Source organism: Colletotrichum fioriniae (assembly GCF_027942845.1).
Source record: "Colletotrichum fioriniae strain IMI 355084 chromosome Unknown scaffold_16, whole genome shotgun sequence".
NCBI lineage: Eukaryota > Fungi > Ascomycota > Sordariomycetes > Glomerellales > Glomerellaceae > Colletotrichum > Colletotrichum fioriniae.
Genome location: NW_027076852.1, coordinates 188,464 through 215,310, shown reverse-complemented (window position 1 = coordinate 215,310; position 26,847 = coordinate 188,464). Strand labels below are relative to the sequence as shown.

General features: G+C 50.7%; 8 protein-coding genes and 1 non-coding gene across 9 annotated transcripts; 5 read left to right on the top strand and 4 right to left on the bottom strand.

Annotated features, from left to right (window-relative positions):
- Window positions 1–1,624: 1,624 nt before the first annotated feature.
- Window positions 1,625–3,229, top strand: N0V96_010933 (uncharacterized protein; the record flags this gene model as incomplete). The annotated part of the gene is made up of 1 exon (XM_053195770.2): window positions 1,625–3,229. The coding sequence occupies one exon, from the start codon at window positions 1,625–1,627 to the stop codon at window positions 3,227–3,229; it is 1,605 nt and encodes a 534-aa protein (XP_053046805.2).
- A 2,290-nt stretch (window positions 3,230–5,519) lies between these two features.
- N0V96_010932 (uncharacterized protein) lies at window positions 5,520–6,439 on the top strand (the record flags this gene model as incomplete). The annotated part of the gene is made up of 4 exons (XM_065759103.1): window positions 5,520–5,677; window positions 5,744–5,759; window positions 5,829–5,916; window positions 5,976–6,439. The coding sequence occupies 4 exons, from the start codon at window positions 5,520–5,522 to the stop codon at window positions 6,437–6,439; spliced, it is 726 nt and encodes a 241-aa protein (XP_065612201.1).
- Window positions 6,440–7,517: 1,078 nt separating this feature from the next.
- N0V96_010931 lies at window positions 7,518–7,616 on the top strand. The gene has a single exon. It is a non-coding gene; the product is annotated as a tRNA-Leu (tRNA).
- Window positions 7,617–7,877: 261 nt separating this feature from the next.
- On the bottom strand, window positions 7,878–8,284 carry N0V96_010930 (uncharacterized protein; the record flags this gene model as incomplete). Its single annotated transcript, XM_053195772.1, has 2 exons — window positions 7,878–8,176; window positions 8,227–8,284. The coding sequence occupies 2 exons, from the start codon at window positions 8,282–8,284 to the stop codon at window positions 7,878–7,880; spliced, it is 357 nt and encodes a 118-aa protein (XP_053046807.1).
- An 808-nt stretch (window positions 8,285–9,092) lies between these two features.
- PTR2_1 (peptide transporter ptr2) lies at window positions 9,093–11,085 on the bottom strand (the record flags this gene model as incomplete). Its single annotated transcript, XM_053195773.1, has 4 exons — window positions 9,093–9,802; window positions 9,877–10,542; window positions 10,611–10,984; window positions 11,054–11,085. The coding sequence occupies 4 exons, from the start codon at window positions 11,083–11,085 to the stop codon at window positions 9,093–9,095; spliced, it is 1,782 nt and encodes a 593-aa protein (XP_053046808.1).
- A 4,976-nt stretch (window positions 11,086–16,061) lies between these two features.
- Window positions 16,062–17,022, bottom strand: N0V96_010928 (uncharacterized protein; the record flags this gene model as incomplete). Its single annotated transcript, XM_053195774.1, has 2 exons — window positions 16,062–16,858; window positions 16,965–17,022. The coding sequence occupies 2 exons, from the start codon at window positions 17,020–17,022 to the stop codon at window positions 16,062–16,064; spliced, it is 855 nt and encodes a 284-aa protein (XP_053046809.1).
- A 1,606-nt stretch (window positions 17,023–18,628) lies between these two features.
- On the top strand, window positions 18,629–19,985 carry N0V96_010927 (uncharacterized protein; the record flags this gene model as incomplete). The annotated part of the gene is made up of 5 exons (XM_053195775.2): window positions 18,629–18,772; window positions 18,837–18,941; window positions 19,007–19,197; window positions 19,259–19,453; window positions 19,508–19,985. 5 exons carry the CDS (start codon window positions 18,629–18,631, stop codon window positions 19,983–19,985), a joined length of 1,113 nt encoding a protein of 370 aa, XP_053046810.2.
- A 1,799-nt stretch (window positions 19,986–21,784) lies between these two features.
- Window positions 21,785–22,453, top strand: N0V96_010926 (uncharacterized protein; the record flags this gene model as incomplete). The annotated part of the gene is made up of 1 exon (XM_053195776.1): window positions 21,785–22,453. One exon carries the CDS (start codon window positions 21,785–21,787, stop codon window positions 22,451–22,453), a length of 669 nt encoding a protein of 222 aa, XP_053046811.1.
- A 191-nt stretch (window positions 22,454–22,644) lies between these two features.
- On the bottom strand, window positions 22,645–23,394 carry N0V96_010925 (uncharacterized protein; the record flags this gene model as incomplete). Its single annotated transcript, XM_053195777.1, has 1 exon — window positions 22,645–23,394. The coding sequence occupies one exon, from the start codon at window positions 23,392–23,394 to the stop codon at window positions 22,645–22,647; it is 750 nt and encodes a 249-aa protein (XP_053046812.1).
- Window positions 23,395–26,847: the final 3,453 nt, after the last annotated feature.

The window sequence follows — 26,847 nt, the reverse complement described above, 5'->3', positions numbered from 1 at the left end:
ACTTGTATCTTTCTCTGGTAATACCTTACCTTGGATAAGGTAGGTGATGGCAGATGTTCTTTCTTCGATGGTGCTGACAGGAAAGAAGGGCAAGAGATGGAGAGGAATGTCGCCTTCTTCTCTCTTTCTGTCTACCTCTTACTGCAAAGTACTTGCGTCAGCCTCACTCACTCCCATGATCCATCAGGTTCGACTCTCGAGGCAACACTTCAGGGGGCAGAGCTCGCATTTGCAGCTGCCTTGGCTGGAACAGCAGTAACTGCACGTCTGGAACTTGTTCTCCCTCTCACCCTCTAATTACCTATGAACAAGTACCTATCAGCTCAGGTACCTTCAACTGTCATTACCGTGTCACAGATGTACCGGGCTGAGGTGGAAACAACCAACCGGCCTTACCTGGACTCGGGCGATCTAAACGGGACAGGACGACACCAAACGGGCTCCTCTTTTCCATCATCTCCCCTGCCATTTGCGAATACCTACCTATCTACGTACTCCGTACCTAGGTATCTGCCTTCAGGTATCGTGGGTATGTAATCAGGTACCTACCGCCCGCCGCCAGGTTACATCGGACCCCATCAAAAGTGTCGTCAATCACCACACAACACACAACACAACCCACCTCGCTCTTCGATAACTTTCCTTGGGTTCCAACGATAACCATCTCAGGTACCTACCTACCTTACTTTGCGACCATCGATAAGCAGATAAACCCCCTGGCGCTGGTCTTATCCTCTCCCGCATTGTGTCGAATCGCACCGTACCGTCCCCTCGGACTGACGTCTTGTTCCTGTCCAATCTCATCTCATCATCCACCAACTCCTCCGTTCCCCGTCACGCCCAGTCCAGTCCAGTTCAGTCCAGTTCAGTTCAAACCAAACTTCTATCCGCCAGCACCAGCACTGCCACTACGGACACACACCACTTCTCTCCCCACGCCGTGCCGTACTGCTGCATCTACCAATATTACCCTCGTACTTTAGCTCGTCTACTCTCATCGTATCTACCAGCACTTATCAGCACTTCCTCGTCCAGAACCGGACCGCAGCTCTCTCACTCACTCAACGCAACATCATTCCTCGGCGACTTGGTAAGCACCAGAACGTGGACCCCTCGTTTTCCCCATTGGGCTGCCCGTCACCCCGAACCCGAACCCAATCAATCCGCCCTTCCACCGTCCCTTGCGACTGAAGCACTTGCCAACCGATTCTTCCGGTCAACGAAACTGACGCTCGCCCGCAGTACCCGTGGCCGCACCCCGTACCCCGTACCAGTACCAGCACCAGTACCTGACCATCAATAACCCCTACCCCTCGATCTACCCAGCGATCCATCCGAGACCCTCCGCCTGCCCAGTCTGTCTGTCCTCAGTCGAACCTCAACGAATTCGAACTGCCTACTGAAACTTCGTCGTAGTTGTAGCTGTCGTCGTCTTCGTCGTCCACGTTGTCGTCGTTGTCTTCGTCGCGCCACTATACATCAATAGCCTTCACCTGGCGATTACGACATCGTCCACGTCTCGCTCTGCCGGGACCCGGCCATGGCGGCTGCCTAACTCCTCCCTCGACAGGATTGCACGTTACAAGATAAACCCGCCTATTCCGAGCCTTTGCCCGTCGCAAACATGGCCTCCGAACACAACCCCTTTCGAAGGAAGTCTGCTTCCACCTCCCTCTCCATCTCGACCCCCCAGCCAGTCTCTACATCGGCCTTTCTCGAGTCCATCACTTCCGGTATCTCGAAGCAGAATGGCCCTCCGCCCCCCGAGGCGCGACCGGCCAAGCCAAAGGTCGTGAAAAAGGTTAGGGTCCTTTCGCCGCCACCTTCTTCTCCCTCGTCCCCAGAATCTGTACACAGCAGAGGCTTTGGACGCCAGGACGACAGCAGCGACGAAGATTCCCACGACGAAGACGACCAATTCTCAAAGCGGTTTCCCGAGCTTCCCGGTGGCCTCCCCGAGGCTGCGCCGCTTCGCATTGCCAACGCGAGTAATAATACCCCCGATAATCCCTTTGGCAAGACACTGCAAGATCTCGAAGGCTTGGCAGACGTGAAGCCTTCATCTGGCGGATCGGCCAAAGCAATGGATGTCAACGCCTTTAAGATGCTGTTGCTCACCGGCCAGGCCGGTGTTGGAACACCACCCCCGCAGACATCAGTGCCACAGGCAGACAAGGCGCCCGGTGCATCATATGCTGCACCTGAGCTGGAAACGCCGCGGACGTCACAAGATATCGCGGATCGCGGCATTGACGACCAACGTTCTCTTCTGGCATCTTCTCCATCCATGAAGAAGAAGCCTCCGCCGCCTAGCTCAAGGCATGGTAGGAAGATTAGCGTGCAGACTTCAGGTCGTCCGCATATCTCCTCCGAGACTGCGTCGCCCGTCTCCCCGTCTGACGTGAACAAGCCCCTACCGCCCGCTCCAAGCAGTCACGGCGGGGATGACACGGAAGATGTTTTTGCCCGTGAAGCTGCTGGCAAAGTTCCGGAGCAGGACTCCCCCACACCCAGCTCAACACCTACCCCGGCTCTTCCGGCGACAGGCAAGAGACCGACACCTGCCCCTCCACCACGGCGGGGTCACGCACGGAGCCAGTCCTTAACAGCCAATGCTGGGGCCAACGCTCCGAGTGTACCAAGTTATGAGGCCGACACGCCGCCTCGCTCTTCGTTGGAATCGCAGCGCTCCAGATCAGAAAGTTTCCGAAGCATCAATGCTCCGGCTCCGCCTCCACCTAGGCGCCCGCACGCATCCCATCGACAATCATTCCAACTAGCCTCACCATCTACTGGTTCATTTCAAGGTGCTAGCCCAGCACCATCTGACATTGACACTTCTATACATGCTACAGAGAATACCCCTCCCAAAACTTCACCTCCGCCGCCACCACCAGCACGGAATACTTCCATACGCCGGCCTCCCAGCGTCAGGAGCATTGAAGCCCCTAGCAGGAAGATCAGTGGGGGCAAGGAGAATGCTCCCCCACCGCCACCACCGCGCCAGAGGGGCAGTAGTCGCGGAAGCATGGACGGATATGGTGTGAGGAGGACGAGCATTGATAGCACTAGGGCCATGGGCAGCAACGTGCCAGAAGAGCCTGCCGCGGAGGATGATGCACAGCAAGAGTACGACGCAGCTAGCTCAGGCAAGGGCGCGGATATTCTCGCCGACCTGGATGCTCTACAACGGGAAGTTGACGCCCTGAGGGCAGCACAGGGCAAATGAGGGCACGGCCAAGGCGCTCTATAGATGATGGAAGTTGAAATAGACAACATCCCGAACAGACTTACACGCCCTGGAGGGGCGGCTGGGTTATCTTAAATGGGGATTGTACATTTACGCACGTACTGGGATGCGATATGAAGTAATGGAATGCTTATGAGTTGACGTTTGTAGTTCACTGTGCAACGGGCCGTTCGACCAGTGTTCCAGGTGGCTGGATCCGCGAGAGTTTGACCACAGTTCTTGAGCCAGCCAGTGGCCCTTGATTCCGAGGACAAAGAGAAGAATGGGATGCTAGGCCACACGAGTACGAGGAATTGAGTTATTGGAGATCCGAGAAGTCAAAGATAATAACAGAGCACAGGACGACATATATGCCAGAATGGGACGGCATGCTATTTTCGGCGGCCGCGGCCGGTCTCCGACGCCCCGTCGGCGTCCTGGGAGAAAACTCCGTCGGAGCTTTGGGCGGACTCTGGATCGCGGTTGAGGCTGACGGCATAAAGGGCGGGTGAGAGCTTCAGAGGTTCGTTTGGGTGATTGTGGACGAGGCTGTCTAATGTGTAAAGGTGGGATGGGTTTGTGGTGTCGTCGGGGACCTGGCGAGAGACTGGGCTCTCGTAGAGGTGTGTAGGTGTGTGGGATGTGGAATATTGAGGTTCGTGGTGGTGGTGGTGGTGGTGGTGGGTACGTGATTTTGCGTTTTACATTGACCTTTTTGTGGTTGCTCTATCCGCTGCCCGCGGGACACCATGGATATATAGACTTTTTGGGGAGGTGCGGTGCTGTTGTCTTGATTGGTGGCTGTCTTGGAGGCTTCCGAGGTATGTTGATATTGAAGGTTTGGATAGCTGTGTCGTAGAGGGTGGTAATGGAGTATGAGATATAAGGTTGGTTTAGACTTTCAGCTCAGGGTACCTAGGCAGAGGTCTGGCCGAGGAAGTTTGATGGGATTTTCTCAGGACGCCTTGATGTACAGAGGAGAGGTATAGAGTTGTCACGGTGAGATGAAGTATAGGATGAGGTGACCAATTATCTCCTTCTCTCGCCTACTCTTACCAATAATTGGACTGCGGTTGTAGGTTTGTTGTTATGTGTCGCTTTCGGTATGCTGAAATAGAGGCGCGGACTGTGAAACTAGGTAGGATATGTCGTGTCCCAAGCTATTGCGAAGTCCTTGATTGATGAGGTCTTGCTTGGGTTTGAGTCGGAGAAGATGGAGGGTGGTGAAGTAGCCCCCCTAGCATTTTGCTCAAATGGAGAAGTATGTGGCCATGAGCTCCGCGACTGCTAGTCCACAGCACCTCGTCAAGACTCGAGAGGCTGGAAGACCCGCGAAGGAGGTGGTTGAGTATTAAGGGACGAGAAAGACATGAAGCATCCGAGCGGTCGGTACAAACCTTGAAAGTGGGCGGCAACCACAAGCTTCTGAAGCTTTTCTTTGGAACTCAACTTACAAAGAAAACGCAGCTTTCCTCATTGTGTCTTTTTTATTTTTTATTTTATTTTTGACAGAATTCGACTCCCACCGCTGCCCCCTTCACACCTTTCTTGAACCTTGGCTAAGGGAGAGTTTTGATGACATCGCCGGCGGGACTACACACCACCTTAAGTTACCATTCGGCATGGGTATCCGGCACGGGATGATAACAGACGCCTTGCGGTGTTTGACTACCTACCTTATTTCTAGGAGGGTAATTTGAAGAATAGGATCGAAATTTAGGATCCCCCCAATCTGTTGGAACGGAGGGTTGTCTGTCAACTGAGCCTATCGCATACTTTGACATTTGTAGCAGGGGCCCCAAAGGAGTTGGTTCCGAAGCTCGAGGCGCTTAGCTTGAAGACGGATAGTTTTGTATAAAGGGTTCCGTGGTCTTCTTCTCACGCTATCTACCGGATAGGCTTGTTCAAAAACATAAAAGGCACAGAGACTTCCTTCCTGATCAACGGATAGACCAGACATCTCCTAGCACAAGCATCGTCCAACGTCACGTCTCATCAAGCGTACCCTTCACCAGCTCGAACTATTTTTAAGACAGTCAATACGGCCAAAATGTCATCCCTCATCAGCAACCCAGCTCCCCTCCACCTGAGCCCAGACCTCACCAAAAAAAAAGCCCGTCATTGCCGGCCCAACCACAATCGCCCCCACGTCCTCAAAGTCCCTAAACGAATCAGGCGACAAAGCAAACCTCGTCGAATTCTGGCGCAACCCAGAGGCCGGCAACATCTACCGCCACGCAGAGCACCTCACCTCTCCCGTGACCCCCTGCCTCGTCGACTACTCACAGCTATGCCGGACCGTGTCCTCGGCGTCGGCCAGCACCAAGACGATCCAGGTTATGGACATGTGCTGCGGTACCGGGGTCGTATCCTCGTATATTCAGAAGATGATGCGGGAGTTGCCCGGGCAGCAGAGGGAGAGGGTGAGGTTGACGAGCGCGGACTCGAGTGAGGCGCAGTTGGGGGTTGTGAAGGAGAAGATTGGGAGGGAGGGTGGGTTGGGTGTGAGGTCAGGCAGGCTGATATTCTGGTAGGCGGACCCTTCCTGCCCTTGTCACGGACGTGATGGGTTCGGGATGAATGTGGCTAACGGGAGCAGAATATGTCGTTCCCTTCCGACCAGTTCGACGTTGTCATCGTTGCCATGGCGTTGATGCTCGTGGCTGATCCATACACCTCCCTCAACGGTAAATACTCCTCTGGGCCACGCAAATCGAATTGATACAGACTAACACATCACAAACAGAATGCTACCGCGTCACCAAACCCGGCGGCACCCTCGCAACCTCAACCTGGGTAACAGAAGGCTGGATCCCTGACACCCGCGACGCAGTATCCAACCTCGCCCTGCCAGGCCAACCCCCCGTCTCCTGGCCACAATCCTCCATCGAGCTGACCTCGCTCTGGGGCCCGGGCGCATGGGAGTCTCCCTCCTTCGTCAAGAGCATGTTCACCGCGGCCGGGTTCGTGGACGTGGAGGTGGACGTCGTGACTAAATGGGTGCCGTTCTCGGGGGTCGACGAGTGGTGCACCGTCTTCCAGGCGTTTATGCACGGGGTCATGGAGCGGTTCTGGACGAGAGCGCAGAGGGAGGGGTTGAAGGGGCGGTTGATGCCGACGCTGAGAGCGTTCATGGAGGAGAAATATCAGGGGCGGCCGTTTGAGGTTGAGAGGACTGTTTTGTTGGCTAGGGGGAGGAAGCCGGAGTGAAGACGTGGGATAAGTACGTATTGCGGTGTTGGACCGAGGACATGGGCTTTGTTTCGTAGACATACGCATGATGGGTACATGTTGAGAGATCGTGTTGCAACAATTTGCATGAGAGCCATGTTGATTCACTCGATGTCCACCCAGCACAGCTTAGTCTCAGCCTGTCTTTAATGACGTAGATACGTAGTGGGAACTATGTTTTCTACTGTAGTTCTCGCCTATGATACTGGCGTGGCATTCGTCCTTCTCATCAGGTAACGTGAGAGTTAGTTAGAAGGTATGGTGTTGTTCAAAACGATTTCTTGCCAGACGTCACATAGTCAGTGTATCACTAAATCAAACTGCCCCTCTCTTTTGATTTAGACAGCTGTCACGAAACAGGAATGGTATTAGCACTCGTCAGGTACTCTGCTACGAGCTTACTTGTGTGGATCTCTCATTCCCTTGGTCTATAGACTGCACTGCTCTCATTTCTTTCTTTCTAGATAGGTAAGTCCAAGCCACTTTTAACGCAGCCCATGTCCCCATTTCCATATGCCATACCTCATGAAAAAAGCTAGAACCAGCAGATTCTTGAGGGCTGAAATTACCACCTGATAATCGACTATGAGCCGATGCAAGGCAGCTCAGATTAGACATGAATATGATCGGCCACTTGCGTGGAACCATACAACTGTTCGTCAATTCTTATCGAATCATAACTTGCCCTAGATCTGAGAAGTTGGTAACGATCGCTCGTACGTTTCGCGTGGTTGTTGGAGAGTATTTCATGTTAGGGACACGGAACTAGAGGCTTATGACCGTAAGTACATGTGTCAACGTCTGTAACAGATCTTGCTGGTTCCAACATCTGCTTTCGATGTCGACTAATACTTTCTACTATTATGGCCATGCATTCCAAAAAAGAATTTAAAAAATTGCGGTTATCAATGCGGTATGCTTGAGAAAGCACTTGTGTGCGGCCTATCGCGAGCCCACAGCGACAGATGTCTCCAAACTGCGGACCCAATCTCCGAAGCCCTAACTCGTCAACCTCCATAGTCACAATTTTCTCCCAACTTCACATCAACCAAATCACGGAAGGGTGGCCGAGTTGGTTATGGCGCCAGGTTAAGGTCAGCTTAACATCTGTTTCCTGGTGGGGCAACCCGCGCGAGTTCGAGTCTCGTCCCTTTCATTTTGCCGTTTTATAGGTGTAGAACAGCTCTGGAATTACTTTTTGATGAGAGTAGACTGGAATCAGTTGCTTTTAATCTGTCCGATGGTCATATTCCGACACGGGCGTGTGGTTGAGTCTGGTCCACTTTACCTACATGTAGGTTGATGGCACTTGAGTGCGGGACACCATCTGGAAGTAGGACATAATGTATTGTGTATTGAGAGATGTACTCGCTAGGTTCATCTATACAATGTGACAAGTCAACCATTCTCTTTTCCTTTACTCATCTTCCTTTGACCGGCTTCCCTTGGTATAAAACGCACCCGTCGCTGCTCTAATATCCTCGGAGCCCTGCGTGCCCCCTCGGCCTCCAGGCTTGCCTGTCACAGAGTGAGGAATTTCGTGACCGGTAGCACTGATTCCCTCGCCAACTCCAGAAGGTCTTCCATCGCTGGTGTTCAATGCATTGTCTGCGGCGCCGTGCAAAGTTGTAGACCCAAGCTCACCAGCAGCTGATTCTTGCTGGTGCGGGTTGGGCACAGACTTGATGATGTTCTGCTTGCCAGCATCTCCAGGAACTGTCACCGACAGTTAGTGAAACTTCTAGCAGTGCACAAGATGATAAAACCTTTGGTTCCGTCCTTGGCCATATCGTAGAGATCGCCTCCTTGCTTTGCGTCTGCCATGATATCGGATTTGTCAAGGAGATTTCTTGGTTTCGAAATATGTTAGTAGCGCGTGTGAGTGTAAATGTCGCCCGATAGAGGTAAAGAAATGTTTGGAGAACCGACGTGGATTAGATTCGAGAGGCCATCTAAGACCTTTAAGATGGTGCCGAACAAGCCACAATGAGGTTGTGAGGTGGTTGATGTCATGATGTCATCAAAGTCAATTCATCACCATCATCTTCCTAACGTGACGTCAAACAAGACAGACGGTCAAAGGACCATTGCTTCAGATGGTGAAACCTATCGAATCACCTGGCCATATTCGAGCAATGCTGAGACTGCGGAGGTAAATTCTTCTATTGTATCCATTTTCTCACAGGACTCAGGTCAAGATATCCAGCTAGTAGGTCGCTTATTTGATGCTGCAGAGTAGGCTTCTGTGCTTCCATAAAATTTGCTTATCGATCTCATTGTCAGCTAAGTCCAACTCAGTCATAGCTTCATGATGTCCAAAGGCAGTTTTCCCAAGCCGAAGGGCGAAAGCTGAGCGGCCCATTCCCTTCCCTCTACTGCTTAAGCTCCAACCTATCATCAATCGAAGTTCCAGATCTAATGGATTGAACACAGATACTCTGTAGGTATTGGGGTATTCTATTAAGCTTATATACTGTTTATGGTTGCTCAAACCATGCACACCCATCATCATACATCTTGATTGTTCATAATATCAATACATGAGCATTCCACATGACCGTCTCCCACTGCTGAAAGAATGACAACATCACGCTTGTAACATTCGTCGCTCCTTCTCCTTTGTATATAGACGTTAATCGTCATGCTCGGCTTCCTTGACTCCCTGGTTGTTCAGGACCGGCTGGTCGCGGTCCAACTCATACATCTTGTCCTCCTCAGCATCGTAGTGGCGGAAGGTGAAGTAGAAGATGCATCCCACCACGGCAGATGAGCACGCAACACCGGTGTACATCCACAAGAACTTGGGGTCGACAGCGACGGACACCAAGGCCTCGGAGATGGCAGAGCCGAAGGCGTTGGTGAAGAGGTAGATACTCTGGACGAAGGACTTCATGTTGGGCGGGGCCTTGGTGTAGGCGTACTCCAAACCGGTGACGGAGATGAAAATCTCGGAGAGGCCGATGAAGATGTAGGCAGGCGTCTGAACGGCGATGTGGACGTGGTTGGGGAGCGACGAGCCTCCGCTCATTCCCTCGGGACACTCGCCGGGAGACTCGTAGCAGGGACCGGCGTTGTAAATAAGGTGTTGCACGATTGCTGCGTAGGCCAGGCAGATGGCGCCGAGCCAGAAACCAATGGTGATACGCATGATGGGCTTGAGCTCGATGCCAGCCTTGCGGAGGAGTGGGTAGACAATCTTCTCGAGGATCGGGGTGAAGATGAGAATCGAAATGGGGTCAAAGTTTTGCATGAAGTCGTTCGGCATGCCGTGTCCCTCCATCTGCCCAGCTTGGGTGACGAAGTTGGTCGAGAACTGGCCGTAGCAAACCCAGAAGATAGGGTCTAGTAATCGTGTTAGTGTGACATTCAAGCATTAGGCTAGGGGCCAAACTCGGCCAGGACTGTTCTGGACTTACAGAAGACGAAGACCTTGCAGGCTCTCAGAGCACGCTTGAGCTCCTCGACGAAATGGTCGTTCCAGGGGACAGGCTTCTCCTTGCCGTGCTCCGCACGCCATGATGGCTTGGCAGCATCCATGTTGCGAGCTGCAATCATCATGCCGAGGGCCTTGAACGCATCAGTGATGACGGATCCCTGAGGCGGGCGGTTGACAAAAGTCTTGCGGCGAAGCACAAGTGTCGCGATACCAATGTTGAAGACGCAGAAACACATCAAGTAGGCGGTCCAGAAGCCCTTGTACTTCTCCATGAAGGGAGTTGCCATGAGAGACAGAGAACCCAAGTTGATGCACCAATAAAAGATCATGTAGATGCGCTGGTATGTGATGGCAGGATCAATGATAACTCTCTCGCCGTTTGACTCGGTCTTGATAGCCATAACGCGGCGCTGGTACTGATCGGCGATCAAGGGAGCAATGTTACTCTTGATACCTCCCGTTCCGAGACCAATAACGATAATGGCAACAATGTAACCGGGGATGCCAGCGCCATTGGCCATGGCCGCTGGCAGGGAGGTCGTCCAAAGGATTACAAGACCAACCCAGTAAAAGGCACAAAAGACCAAGATGGTCTTGTACTTGCCCAAGTACTGGTCAGCAATGATGGCACCAAGAATTGGAGTAACTAAATTTGCGTGTCAGTGAAACCATACTGATTGATAGTAGCGAGCAAAGCGGATAGTGATGTCATACCATAGCAGAACCATTGGAAGAACAAGTTCAGACCAGTTGCGGCCTGGTGACCCATTCCAAGACCCTTGGGGCCGTCGGCTCCGTTGGGGTCATTGTTGATGTAGTTTTGGAAGAGACCTTGGGCACCATAGTAGGTGAATCGCTCTGTGAGCTCGACAACAGCAATGAGGAAGGCTGAAGCGGGGAGGTTCTCTCCGATACGACGCAGGGATCCCTTCTCAAACTCATTGGGCTCAGCACCATCAGGCGTAGGTCCCGATTCTGAGTCGGCGGCGCTTGAGAACTTCTTCTCGGGGTCGGCTGGCGTGATGTAGCCTCCCGCGAGATCAGTCGTCTCCTTATTGGGCAAACGCTCCCCCAACGTCTCATGGAGCCTGCAAATACGAGTTGTCAGTGCCAGATCCTCTTGGTGTTAAACCGACGATATGCGCGTTGTTACGTACTCTGCGGCCGTGTCCTCGTGGTTCTGGGCCATTTTTACGCAATCGATATCTTAAGACAGGCCCGATAGAGTAGCTGAACCAAGGGAAAAGGAAAAGAGAGGAAGAAGAGGAAGAAATTTTCGAGAAAAGTTCCAAAAGGCTGGCCTGGTGGGGAGCAATGGAGACTCATTAGTATCACCACTAGATGCATGCCCTTACCCTCGGTGTCGGACGACTCCGAGGTGTTCGCCGCCCGCGGCCCATGTTTCGATGTCTTCTGTTTCCACTAGAAAAGTCTTGCCCGAGTCGGGAACGTCGCCCCAGGAACTTTTGCAACCACACGCCACAAGCCGATGGCCGAACCACCTGCCGGACTCCACTCGGCCGAGTGAGCCGATCTTTTTGATTGATAATAACGGACACATCGGTCGACATACGAGAAAATAAGTGGCCCTCTTGGCAAAAGGCCCGAACGGGTGGCGCCAAGCGAGGTTAAGGGGAATAAAGCGGTCATAAATATGGCTTTCCTATTGGCCTTTGACCTCATTGATGATATTAGTTCATGCTGCCCATACCGAGGTCCATCAACAAAAGGGCCTTGAATCTGGGGTTTGGGGGTTCTACAACGTTACTCCGCAAACGATGGTCTACGGATAAGACTGAATCATGCAGCTGCTGAGGAAGCTACCGCTAGCTGCAGGAACCGGATCGTTTGTCAACGGAAATCTTCTGTAACCTTCCCTCGTCGGAAATGATTTGCAGCCGTGCGTTGTCTGTCTTACTTTCTTGCCGTTGAGCCGGGCGTTAGTTCGACCGCATTTGGTAGCTTGAGCCAGCTTGAGCATTCACCAGTGTCACCTTACCACTATCTCTGCTGACATCACGCATATTCATCAGGCGACATTCGTGGATGTCAAATGCACGGCTCTTTTGTGACACTCTGCGACAGGAGGCGCATTCTTATATGCGAGGGACTTTCGAGGCTCTCACTCTCGCTTGCTTTGGCATATTCTCTCTTGCTTACCACTCCTTGCAAAATTTTCTCCAGTCCCCACGAGTGGGTCAGGAGTCAAATCTCGCTGCATAGAGGCTCAAAAACAACCTAATCAGAAACACGTGTCTAGTGGACCATAGGAACCAAAGCCACGCGCGAAGAATAATAGTCAATTGTGCTCCGTACTGAGCCAGACATGTCAAAGCGAATTTAAGGTCTGGATGCTTGAGGAAATCTGCCCAGGTGGAAACGTCTTTGGGGCTGGAGAGCACCCATGGATCGCACGTGCAATGGATCTGCTCACCTCTCAAGCCTATTTTGTGGCTTACCTAGTCTTTCCGATTTCTGGCCATTTTTGTGGGAACTAAGTTATTCCTCGCTGTTACTACATGTTGCGATGAATCATAAGTGTATGACTTTGCAACAAGCGGCTCCAAGCACACTTCATTTAGCATTACTCACAAAATTCGTGAGTTCTTGGAGACATAAAGACCTCTTCAGCACCCTGGTTTCTCTGCCGGGTATGCCGGGATCGTCTAGCTTCCATGAGAAGATTTTACCACCTATGACCATTGTTTGATCAAATTGAATGTTCTTTGAATATTGATTAGAATAATCTGCATTTTGCCAGCTTACCAGGTTACCGATCTTCTATCGGCCGGAATTTTCCCCGAGCCAAGAGATTGAGGCTGAGAGCGGGCGGCATGGGCCGCAGCCTCCGATGCAGGAGCAGGGAAGGGACTGGCGGGGCCTTGGCAGCACGCCATAGGAATTCGGCCGAATGCATGCCTAACCGAGTGACCGGATATTTACCATCTCCCTCCACTCCAAAAAAGTCAAAATTCGGAGACAATCTGGGGAAGGTGCCGATCAGGGCGGCTCATGAGCTCAATGTTCGTGAGAATGGTGGGTGGTTACACCGTTTGTGGCCTTGAATAGAATTCGACACCATTACTCCTGGCCATATATGGATCACAGATCGCCGATGTTTAAACTTGAGCCGCTAGCGAGCATGATCCTGTGCCTGAATTCGAATGCTTTTACCCTTTTCAACTAGTGTCTACTTTGGATAGGTAGAGAAAGCACTGATACTATAACCGCCTGACTTCCAAGACATAGAGGTACTTCAATACTTGAAAGTACGATACGACACTAAAGAAGTAGGGAGACCACTTTCTTCCAAGCCATCTTCGAGAAAAGAATAGCAGCGGCAGATTAAACGTCGCATTTTGACTTTACTGAAGCATAATTGGGAGTGATGCAGAATTGGTTGTGACTCGTGCATTCATTGTCAAGCGCGATGACTAATAAGTTGACCACGATGGCTACGATTATTTGCACCTCCGAAGTATCAGGTACTTCATCAGTGTCTTAATTATTAAGTAATATATGCCCTAGGAATGTCTGCAATGTGGTATCTCTATATAGACTATTGACCTTGACAACATTAGATTCATCGTATACAAGAAGCATTATAAAGGCAATAGTCTCATGGAGTTCCAACTCCGGATGAATCATACTTAGCACTTCACTATTCATAGATGGGATAAAACTCCTAATCGATTGATCAAGTAAAGAATTTCTTAGCGTGTGGGCTAGATGTGGGCGATCCAGTTTCTAGGTTCAAACGTGCTCTACAAGAGAGGCTATTCCTTATACAAAAGCAGCAAACAAAGAGAATACATAACAATTGATTCAAAACCGAAACTGACTGCCTCAAGAAATCGTTCCTACAATGCAATATACCCACAACGTGCTTGCGCTATTGAGCTTCCGCATTCCTGTTGATTAGTCACGGGTATTTGGCAGTCCACCCTTTCCCTTCAGGGAATTGGAACAGAAGCTGGCTTCGCTGTGTGAGTGCGTAGTCAGCGCTTCTTTTCACTCATGGCTTTCAACTCAGTTTGGGCCTTTATATTGGTTGCAAAAGTGGTACAATTGTCACATCAGGTTGTCGCGGTTATTTGGTTGCACTGGGATTTCTCGTTGCGTTCATGTAATCGTTGTGCAGTACAGCATAGATACTTTCAAGTCTTTGCATGAGGTAGATAGGTGCAACTTTTGACTGGATCATAGGCCATTTTTCGATCGTTCTTATCATTCTGATCATATCCTACATTCTGTTTAAATGTGAAATCATCAATACCAGAACCCCATCGCGGTGTTGACCTTGCAACCAGCCAGACGTCTCATAGGCCGATTGATAAAGATGAAAGCATTGCTGTATTTCATGTTTGGCAAGACCTTTCTGGATTTAACCACATGCTAAATACGCCTCGCGGCAATTTATAGGCGACAAGGAATATAATCTTTGTGTAATGAATCCTTGAACTTTGGGCGGAGACCTCTGTGTCTTCGGCTCCGGTAGGAACGAGAAGTCCTTTGCAGTCGTAGCATGTATGATATTTGTCCTCTGCCCGCGCCTTGTGAACAGAGTTGAACTCGAGTCAAGAAATGGGCTCAATAGCACTCAAAAGTATTGGCGAATGTGAACTACCACGATAGTGAGATAAGTATTGATGAAGAACCTCTTGGTTGGGAGACTAACAAAAAGCCCTCCTCTTGACCTCTCAGATTCATGTTAGATTAATCTCATGATCTTGATGATGGCTTGATATATAAGCATGGCTCATAAAAGATTAGAATATTTCTTGCACCTGGGAGTATGACTCTCTGAGTGTAGTTTAATGGGGATTTATGAGTGTGGGCGAGGGATGGCAACGCAACCCATAATATCGCTCAGCTAGCAGCTGCTTCACATATTTTATGCGCTGCCTGTACTACTCCTAAGCTCTAGCTTAATCTGATTGCACTTTGCACGAACACGAACTCGCAACGCTGGGCATGAAAGCCAAACTGAAATGTTTGAAAAGGTCATAGTTTTCTCAATATGGTGGATTGACAAATATATGGCGTGAGTTGGTTACATATGGTTGATGTTATTACCTATGGGCAAGTTACGTACTCTCGAGCACGGGAGACCAAGACGTGATGGTCCATTTTAAGGTCTTGACTCCCGCGAAGGGAATGGAGTCAAAGGAAACCGAAAGCAAATAGCGAGTCTTTATAATTTGGTGGCTCCTTTCTTTCTAGAAGTTCAACATCAAAGGCAATATGTTTCCAAACAGGGCTTCCTATGGTCCACTGTCTGATCTATGTATCATTATAGGCTAGGATACGAGTAAACCTTTGGTGCTAGGCGTGTAATGTCAAACATCCTTTCGTCCGTCGCAGGCCTTTTGGGCAGAACAAGTGCTGCCACGGCTGCCTGGACACACCTTGGGATGGATCTAAAAGTCAGGGGCACATGTACATACACGCAACCAGGGCTCATGATGTCGTCGTGAGAAGCAGGGTTTTTGCTGAAGCACGACTGACTGCCTTGCAGCGACCAAGTTGCGACAGCTATGTCTTCTTTTTACCGAAGTAAGAGTTCCGCCCCCTTATTGATTGAAAAGCCTTGAGGAGATACTTCTGCTGCTTCATCCGGACACGCGATATAATTATTAGACAGGGGCCAAATCCTCCAATGGGGCTCCTGTAGGGTTCACGGACTCAACTGATTATCCCCTGTCAACTTAAACATGACGGGTGGCGCCGAGACCGTAGCATCGTTGGTAGTCACTAGTGCCCCCCCTGAGATCTTAGCAGGTGCCTGAAATGAGTTTCGGCTACCCTGCCGTGCCTGTGCTGCCATCTAAGCGATGTATAAGGGAACGAAACGAAAGGACGAAATCCATCCGTCTAAGTCGGCGATCCAACAAACCATGCCCTTGAGTGGACAAGCATAGCGTGCACCTGATCCAAAAACGACAGGTTCTCCGACACTTGTCTCCATTGCAACTTCACGCACTGTCGCATTGCCAACGTTGTTCCCTCGTCCGTTGGTGCACTTTTATGTGAGGGATCTGCCGCTCCATCTGCGCCCATGTAATTGTTGATCTTCATCCATTCACCTGCCTGAGCTAAAAAAGAGAACATCCTCGCTCCAAACACCAGTAATGCTTATCCGACATGCAAGGTAATTGGCATCGCTTAACGAACAAAAGCACCTCCTCCGCTGGCCCCCACAAGGTTACCAGTCATCCATCCACTCTCAGGCAAGCAAACGACCCCCACAACTCCAGCAACTTCCTCCAAGTAACCAGGGCGACCTCCAATGCTTGCCGCCAAGTCGAGAACCTCCTGGCTATCGACACCAGGTCTAGCCTTGGCAAGGGGCGTCAGGTTGTTCAACGGGCGAAGAGCCTCGCGGGGCTCGTCAGGTAGGCCAGAGTAAAGTCCAGTGTCCATGGGTCCAGGGGCAACAGCGTTGACGGTGGCTCTCTCGGCCAGCTCACGTGCCCAGACACGGGTCATGGCCTCGATAGCACCCTTGGTGCCAGCATATGATGTTTGCCACCAGACACCCCACGTAGTGGTTGCGCTGGAGATATTGACAATGCGACCAGAGCGGTCGGTAGGCAAGTAGGGGAAAGCAGCCTTGACGAGGAGGGCGGGCGCTTTGCAGTTCAGGTTGAATGTCTCATCGAAAAGATCGAGGTCCAGCTGGTCAATGCCCTGAGCGTTCACAGTGGCAGCATTGTTGACAATAATATCAATCTGGAAACGGCCGTTGGCATCGGTGAAGTGAGCCTTAGCGGCATCAACAAGCTGCTGAGGTGCCTCGGGCTTGCTCAAGTCAGCCCGGACGGGGAGAGCCTTGACGTTGTACTTGGATTCAAAGTCATTGGCCAAAGCCTCAGCCTTTGACGTTGAGCCTTCGGTGGCGTAGTTGATGACAACGTTGGCACCTCTGCTGGCAAAGTGCTCAGCAAGAACGGCGCCAAAGCCTTGAGAAACTGGTCAGTGTACTGTGATCTCAAGCCAAATATTGAATCCTTGCTATGGAAAAGGACCCCATCTGAAGAGACCCGGAAAGTTTAAAAAACCACATACTTCGCGAAGCACCAGTGACAATGGCAAGCTTGCCCTCGAAAACCCTGAAAGGAGCCATTTTTCTCAGATGTAAGAAGAGCAGAATAAACAATGTGACGTGGAGGCGGGGAGAATGTTATGCCTCTCTCCACGTGATAAATTGTGTGCTTTATATATTGTGTCCTGTTGCTCCTGCTTCTCTCCAACGCTTGCATGTCCACTTCGTGAACTAGCCAGCTGGTCAGTGCCGCCGGGCCGCATGGTGGGTGGGATCCGAAGAGGAGTCTCGACTAGGGACTGAGCAGGATCATGAATCTTGGCTCTCCACGCAGACACGTCAACTACCAAAGACTTCTGCCGATCTCAATATGCATAAACCAGTCGTGAAACTCGCAAGTATCAACACCTAAGGGAAAAGGCCAGGGCCAGTTCAAAATTCCCTCAATCCCCAAGATATTTTGGTTTTGACATTGATATTACTTGATCTTTCGTTAACCGAAGATAGTCTTCTGTTCCAACTTCCAACACAACCAACGGAGCGCTCATCGCTTTCATAGTCGCTTGTCAATCTTGCATTTCTTCACATAGCCGACTAGGTCTTGCATTGATGCTGGTCATTATATGCGCACTGGAGAGGGGCATTTAGGGAACTATGGACACGGCTGAAATTCCTTTCCCCACGAGTATGCATACCGTGTTGAAGAAAATAATCCACTATTATGGGTCGGGCCAAGATTCTTCGCAGTTTGACACCGCCGGAAACTCTTGAGGATTTCCCCGATGCTCGGAAGGGATCTGCCGAATTTGGCATCGATCTACTTTAAGATGGGGGCCATACGTTTCGGGACAGTGGCATGAGTGCGACGATGCATGGATGGTGTATATTTGTTGTCGTTGGAAACCACCGATCTCGCGAAGCATCGACTGTAACGCTGGGCAGAATGCCGGCCAATACTATCCACGTTTTTTGAATTCGAGCTAGCGTCGATACCTTCGAACGATAGCAGTGATCACATGTTGTCTACGGAAATCATTAAAGCTAGGAAGCTAGGAAGGCACGTTTAGAATTTGGGGTACTGAGAAAAGTTCAGGAGAGAAGGCGCCAAAGAGACCGAACATAACCTCTCCATCATTCTCGATGAGGAAGAAATCTGATAAGTCCATTACACAGTTGAAATCAGAAGTAGAGTCCAATGCCCAGCTCGGAACCAACTCCGCCTCCGCTGTGTTCCTGCATCTCATGTCAGGGCAAGGCAACTGACAAGCACATCATCGTTCCTGATTAGTGGACAGGAAACACGAGCATATTGCCGACGGGATCATTTCGAAATTGGACAGTCTGAGCTTCGCAAGGGGGTTGAATTCTCTTACCATGTTCATCCCAGCGCCCCCCTTTGTGGCAAGGAGGACCACAGTGCCGCAACGGCAGAGATCCCGGGGCTGGGGTCGGTGGATCCCATGCGAACTTTGGTTGCCAAAAGAAGTTGGGCCGCTATTAAGTAATTGTCAGATCCGTGCTTGCTTTTTCTATGTTCTTTACATTCCCTTATAAGTTTTCTGGGTCGTTCGGGTCTTTACTGTTCTTTTCGCTGTTCGATTTGTGGCACACTTCTTCTTTCCTCGAAACGAACCCGTGGAGCACGAAGCCGGTTCTTCAGTGATCACGAACCCGCAAATCCGACAAGATGGGCGCGGCTACGTCGAAGGATATGGCCGCTGCGGTCCTGGTGCCGCTGCCGTTTGACATCATTACAATGATCTTGCGATTTTGGATTCGGGCGCAGAGGAAAGCATGGGGACCGGATGACTGGGCCATGGTTGCTACTATCGTACGTTCTAACGATGCGCGCAATACGGAATAGTATCGAACTGTTTTTGACTAACATATCGAAGCCGGTTTGGGCAGTATCGCAGATCGGTTTAATAGGTATGGCCTGGAGCGGAGTTGGGCAACTGGATAGCACCCTTTCTGCAGAACAAGTTGCCAACTCATACTTCGTAAGTCATGCTCCACCCGAAGAGTGATATCATCCGATGTATGTAGTTAACTAACGGATCTCTAGTGGTTTTATGTGTTCCAGGAGTTCTGGTGTTTTACCTTGGTTACTCTCAAGTGGTCCCTTGGTTTCACTCTGCTTCGCATCGGTAATGGCCAACGTTGGGTCCAAATCGTCATCTATACCTGCCTCGCACTAGTCACAGTCTGCACAGGAGGTACTGGCATGTATTTGTTCTTTCAATGCTCGCCGGTTGAGTAGGTTTCCAATTCCAATTTGTTCGAGTGTAGTTCTACATGCGCTGACGAGACTCACTAGGAAAAACTGGCACCAAAGCATGCCAGGCGAGTGCAGACCTCGAGAAATTCAGACCGCCCTGTCCTTCCTGGTTGCCGCAGTGTCAATCTCAACTGATTGGATATTCGCCATCATGCCTTTTGCTCTCATCTGGAGATTGCAGATGGCAAATAAGGTCAAGGCTTCTGTTATCGGTCTTCTGGGCTTGGGTTTCTTGTAAGTTATTGCACGGCCTTTCAGCGTCTTTCCCGCCTTGCTAACGATTCCCAGTGCATCGGTGGCTCCCATTGTTCGACTCAACTACCTCCTCTTACTTAACGATGCCGAAAAGTTCCTACAAGGCCTCAGCATTATCCTCGCCTGGGCACAGGCAGAAGTCGGCATCGGAATGCTCGTCGCCAACCTCCCCGCATGTCGACCCCTCCTCGAACGCGCCCTTGCCCGCCTTACGTCCTTCACCGGTTCGAAAAACAAGTCATCTAAAGACCCGGCCGCCTCAGCCGCCGTCAAGAACAGTTATCTCGAGCTCGGAGAGAGGGACCCTACGAGGAAGAACATCAGCCAAGCTAGTCGATCTGGGGTTGAGACAAGGGTTTACGGCAGAGATCTGGGCGATATCAGCAGCGACAGCTTGCCAGACGATCACAGCCAAAAGAGGATCGTGACAAAGAGTGGGTTTGGGGCGATCAGAGTGCAGAAAGAGTTTGGAATGGAGGTTGAGACGAAGCGCGGGGACAATGTGGTCTAGACAACGCGACGGGTACAGTAATTGTTGATGAATGAACGAGAGGCAACGAGAGGCAACACAGGATCCGTACCTACATGTAGTAATCCACTGTTAATTTAATTGGTTCAAAACGTCCGTCAAATTCGAGCGCATTGCTAGCGAAGTCAGGGGGTCCATCGATTGGCTCATGTCTTTTAAATCCATAACATTGTGGTCCTGTGTCGAATTTCCCGAGGAGTAGTTTTGACCAAGTCCGGCGAGGTGATTGGTAGCACTGCACGGGTATTGTGCTTGGTCTGCGATGAGGTTTCTGGTGGAGATAGATGCATTGAGTAACCCCCCTTATTCTCACACGAAGTGGACCTCATGACTTCTAGCGCCGGACGCAATCCGCGGGCACCAAATACGGCCCGTTAGCCTCATCGCAGTTTCTAAGATCTCTTTCAATTTTTCGCGAAATTATCCCCGTGCAAACAATTCGACATAGACTGTCCGTCGCTGACCGAAGGTTGTTGACCGCAACCCCAAAGGCTCGAAGATGTTGCACTCACGATCATCCAGGCGGATTCTAGTAGGTCTTGACACCACACGTGTTACTGGAGGCCGCTATGACAAAGTTGTTCATACGATTCTATCGCAGACTCGCTCTTGGCCACCCCTCTTGGGATACTCGACACCCCTCGTAGGATGGAATACCTTTAGTGCTGTTCCTCAAGGAGGCCCCATCATACTGTGCGACAGATATCTCTGATTCTGCTTTGCAAAAGAAATTCTAGTGCCGTGCCCGATTTGGCCCCTGAGCGAAATGATCGTCTCTCTCTCTCTCTGCCGTTCAACCAAATTTAGTTGTGCAACAGCTAGCTTGACTGGTGCCTTGTGGTATAAATACAACAGAATTTCCCACTACTCGGACTGTTTCAGTGGTAATTTAGGTAGCTTTCTGAGGCATCGAACACATCGTACAGCTTTTGGATATGCCTAGTGTTCGAAAGTACTGTGCAAAACCGACAGGAGGAAACTAGGCCTGAGCGTGGCCGGACACCTGCATCTTGTCACCAATCATCAACTCGTCCTGGTTCATATATGAATAGACTCGCCGAGAGCGAGGAAATATTCCCGTAAATCTTATATCCATGGAAGCATGAACTAGTTCCTTGTTCCTTTGTTACAGAACGTTGTCATCACCATATATTTGTGTGATACGATTGTGCATCTTCAGGAAACCTTGGCTTGCCCAGCAGAACTCCTCCCCCACACCGTCTCGGCCCCGCTCGTCGCGTTTCGGCCTTAGCTACTTCTGCGGCCCCACGGCGGACGCACCGGAACCGGCTTTTATACTTGACCCGGGCCGCTGTGTAATACTAGATAACTCCTTGCAGCGAATGGATGAAATGTCTAGTCGCGGTCTGTGAATAAACTTCCTGATTCTTCGCAAGTCGGTGGCACATCTCCGCGGTTTCGCAATCATCGTTGAATGCGAGAGGGGTTCTTCGTAAATTCGTATGGATCTCGGCAGCCGATCGGGCCGAGCCCGTTGGAACCTATGTTGTATGTGCTCCAAACTCGATGGCGCACTGGATGCAAGAGCAAAAGTTCCCAACTAGTGTAAATCGCCGAAGTATTTCTGCTCGGTTTCCGAGCTTTACTTGCTTTATTTGACATAGTCAAGTGCTTCATCTACACTATGTGCTTGTGGAGATAAGCCAAGTGTCCAAACGTTTGCAAGTATTTAAGTCTCGCCAGTCGCGGTGATGGGGGGGGTCATTTTGGAGACATTCAGAACAGCACACCAACAAACAATCACCTGAAACGCCACCAAGATGACCACCGAGGAGCAAAATACCGTCGCGGCTGCGGATGCCATCGAAAGCGTCGCTCGAGCGAATCTTCTCCCACCAAACGGGAAATTGGACAACGCGATCGCGAACTCTCAGAGGCACAACTTACCGGAGATCACTGTTGCCCCGCTCCAAGGGCAATTCCTCGCCATTCAGTGCAAGCTCATAGGCGCCAAAGAAGTGCTCGAGATTGGTACCTTGGGCGGGTATTCAACCATCTGGCTTGCCGAAGCGGGAGCGAAAGTCACTAGCATTGAGATCAACCCAAAGCATCGCGATGTAGCCCTTGATAATGTCTCGGGGCTCGACGTCGAGATCATACTCGGCTCTGCTCTGGACGTCCTACCCAAGCTGGCCGCAGAGGGCCGCAAGTTTGACATGGTGTTTTGCGATGCATCATGGGGCGAGCAGGAGAAGTACTTTGACTGGGCGGTGAAACTGACGAGACCGAAGGGATGCATCTATGTCGATAATGTTGTGTGGAACATCTTGGGTCAAGATAAGGCGAAGGAGGGGAAAGAATCTTTGTTGACCCATGTCGGGAAGGATAAAAGAGTCACGGCGACGGTCGTTCCCATGATATCAACCGCGCATACGGTCCATGAGGGCCACACTGTTTTGGACGGCTTTTTGTTAGCAGTAGTCAACTAGGAACATCCGGTACAAGCTGGGAATGAGGAGAACGCAACGAGTCAGTGAACAGCCTTGTACAGGACTGGTTGAGTGTCGCTCTTGTGTACGTTGAGTGATATTTTATTAATCCTCTTCCGACAGCTATATCTAGTGCGGTGATTTAAGGGTTGGATTGTTGATAAACAATCATAGGGTGTGTAGTTGGAGCATTATACGCTCTCTGCGTAGCCTGCCTCCTTGGCAGGCACTTCCTTAGCTTTCTTCTTCTCAAACAACTTCTGGCCAATTTTGTCGGTCATTGCGTCCGTCTTGTCTCCCAAAAATGTCTTGATGCAGCCGTAAACACCAGAAACGAACCAAAAGATTGCATTCACCAGGTCGATCCAGACTGCAACCTTCATCAAGCTTGTCTTGCTGCCCTTGTACGAGTTGTCGCTCTCCCTGTGAAGGAAAATTGCTGCAAAAATTCCAAACACCACGATCCAAGAAACGAAAAGAACAAAGTCCCAAGCAAAAGCACGATAGGTCTTGAAGATCTTGATTCTGCTGCCGACGTAGGGAATAGCACCGAGCGGGGTGGCAGCGACGAAGAGAACAGCCGTCACAACTGAAGCTCCTGCAACGGTAATGGCAAAGATCCACTCCGGTGAGAAGCCGTCGTTTGCCTTGCGGTCAGCGTCGACACGGTTGCCGTAGAAGCCGCAGGCGATGAGAGCGAAGAGAAATTGGAGACCGCGGCAGACTAGGCGGGGTACGACTTCGAATGTCTTGAGCCACGTTTTCCCCATCGTCTTGCCCGTTGCAGCTCCCTCGTTGAAGACACCGCGTCCGGCTTGGCGACCCATTTCTGCCTTGTCCGCGGAACGGAACTCGGAGGCGGCGCCGGCGAGGCCTTGCACGTTGCGGCCGAGCTCAACGGCACTTTGGCCTGCCTTGATAGCGTTTCCGAATTTGCCCATTGTATTTACGAGGTGAAAGATCGTGTATATCGTAGATAGTTTCGAAGTATGCGGTTGTGGAAAGCTCTCGAGAACAGAGAGATAGACGGAAGGTTGGAATATGGGCACGAGAGGCTTATCAAATGATGCTGTGACGAGGAAATAATGCAAAAAATGCGAGACCGACCGGCAGTGCAAAGTACTTAGAAAACTCCGAGGAAACACAGGCGCCAAGTGATGGAGAGAGGAATGAAAAGTCGTATTGAGAGTGATTCAGGACAGCATTGAGAATACCTGAAAACTCATCTTTATAAGATGAAAATGGACAAAGACCATTGCTCTTGAGCGGAAACAATATCCAATGAGTCTAACCTCACGATGTTGTTCAACGCAAATAGTAACACCAATCCTTTGAGCTTTGGCGCTATTACTGTTGCAGCGCTGAACAGTCACATCCAATCATTCATTTTCCAAACCCTGGAGCATCTGGCAGGCCGTCCAACACTGGAGACGACAGGGGCTCGGCTGTCTGCGTCGTAACGAGTCAACCCCAACCGCGTTTGCTTTGTCACCCCAGACAGGGCGCTTAGCGAAACGCGTCGCTTTGTAGGCGCCAATGGAGGCAGGTATCCTTTGACTGAATGAACAGCTGGACCTGTGAGATACGTGCTCGGTCCTGGAAGATGGCCAGTTAGCTTGAATGGGACCAAAAAGACCAGGGGTTTGATAGCCGCGACGTGAATCTGCAAGCCCCCGAGCCACTGTATCATTGGGGCGGTCCAAGGCTCCCGGCAAGGCCGACGCGGGCTCCTACAGTTGGAAGTGAGAAGGGGCAGCGCGCTCACTAACAGGCGTCAATGCTCAGGCCAGGTCAAACGTAAAGACGTTGGCACGAGAAGCGCCGTGAACGGGTCTTCAACGAATAACCCAATGGATGCATATCAGTCCATCATGCTCTGGTAGCTTCAATCAAGATATGAGACTTTCGGTTGAGAAAACTTGACAACATCTAGCAAGCATCAAGACTTTTGGAGACACAGGGAGGTGGAGAGCATGAAGGACCGTCCGATCTCAAAGAGTTAATTGAACGTCGCATCGGGGATGCCAGAGGATGTTATTGAAGCCCATAGCTGCGCCATCTCAGCATGAAGCCTCCGCTAATAAGGCGCACTGGGGTCGGGGCGCCCTCAATCTTCCGGTCTTCAGGTCTACCGTTGTTTCTGGACTTTGTCCACAATTGGGCAACCTTCGTGATTGAACATGACAGCTCTCGGCGTGACGATTGAAGCCCAGAGCATCAGCATCCGAGGCTTCCATTTGTTCTTCTAGTCGTCCGAAGGGCTGGAGCATCGGCGCTTGTGTGTCACTCATTGTGGCATCGGCCTCGGCTGTTGTGAAACACAGATCCGAGCGACCGCGAACCTTCAACAACTTAGCATTACCGACCATGCCGATAATAATCTATCGTTCACATTAGACATGAACAACTTAGATATTTCAAACATTCTTGATAAGCCAAATTTATCCCGACATCTAGTCGATCGTCAAAATTGACTGCTTGACATAAGCCAACAATCGCCATACTCTTCTAATTGCCCGCAGGTTAGGCTTCACCGATTGGTGAAAAGATGTCCACCAAAGCGACAAGCCTCTCAGCAGAAGAGATTCTTCGCCATCCTGCATACAAAACGACGCAATGGGATCTTAAACCCAGGCTATCGGGCTTCGCGACGGTCGCCGAATCCCGTCCAGGAGGGCCTTTCCCTATGTGGTACGAAGTTCACGGCCGAGGACCAAAGAAAATCGTCTGGATCATGGGCCTCGGTGGAAGCCGGAACCTGTGGAAGCGTCAGAATCGACACTTTGGGCATCTGCGCGGCGAGGAGTACAGCTCCCTTGTATTTGATAATCGCGGGGTCAGCAAGTCGGCCAAGCCAAATTGCAGGTATAGCACCTTGGATATGGCAAAAGACCTCGTCGAACTGCTAAGGCACATTGGCTGGCTCGATACCGATTCTCAGTATTACCCACGAGACTTGAACATTGCGGGAATCAGCTTAGGCGGCATGATTGCGCAAGAGCTTGCCCTTCTGATACCTCAACGGTTGCAATCGCTGATCCTCATCTCTACGGCTCCTCGCCTGATTCGAACCGTTCATACGTTTGAGCATATGAAACAACGAGTCGCAATGTTTCTTCCTACAGCCGTTGACGTAGAGCTCAAGAATAAGGCCAGTAGGCTGTTCACCAGGAGTTATCTCAATGCTCCAGACACCGGATCCCTGGACCCAGAGAAAGCATTTCCCACCAACCTTGACCGCTTTGTGGCAGAGGAACTCGCAGAACGTTGCGAAGATACCGACTTTTCTCGGAGGAAAGGCATCATGTTACAGGCTATTGCCGCTGGGTGGCACCACAAGAGTGACGCAGATCTCGCAAGACTAGGGGACGAAGTAGGCAGAACCCGAATTTTGGTGATGCACGGGACCTTTGACGAGACCATTACATTTCCGCATTTCGAGCTAATCAAGACTGCCTTGGGAGAAGGGCCGGAGTACATTGCGTGGAAAGACTGTGGCCATGTGCCGTTGTGGGAAAGAGAGGAAGAATTTAATGAGACCGTGAGACTGTTCATTGACAAGACACTAATAGTTTCGGCCAGTCTCTAGATCTTCTAGCTCAAGCGTTTCATATCTCATAGCAATCTCACACAATCATTAAAGTTAATTCGTTCCATTGGAGCATGGGTTACATGGCAGATACGACGGAACTAATCCCATTCGTCTTTTGAATGATCCATCGTGGGACCTTTGGAAATTGGGAACGGCGGCAGGGGCCTTAACCCCGCGTTTGGGGTAGACTTGAACCGAGTCACCCATCTTTACCTCGCGGTACCATGGATATATGTCTGCACGCTTATCCGTCGACTCCTTATAAATCTTCAACATGATGCCTATCCAGTCAAATCTCACTTGAGTTCCCGCCGGTAATTGGTATCATGACCTTCTGAGATGTTCGTGCAACTCTTTTTGCTGGCGCCAGCCCTGGCAGCCGCAGCCATTGACAGGTATGAGAAAAGAAAGTTATCGGTCTAGGAGAAGACCTCATGTTCTCATGTTTGAAATCGCTGATGTTTCAACAGGAAAGCTATCGTAGAATCTTTCAATGTAGTGCGAACAGAGGTGCCTAAAGTCATTGACAACACCACAACACCTCTTCAAGTTGGAAATGGAGACTTTGCCTTCAATTTTGACATTACGGGTACGCAATCGTTGGTAGCTTTCAACACACTTTCCAGCTGGGGATGGCATATGGATGCGTTGCCACAAAACGGGTAAGGCCTTGGCTCTTCAGTCAATCTCATACTCCCCTGTTTCGTATACCCATACCGCGCTGCAATGCACTAGAGAGAAGTTGGAAGAATATGTGGGCGTTCCTGTAGCTACGCATGGAAGAGAAGTCATCTACGACCTT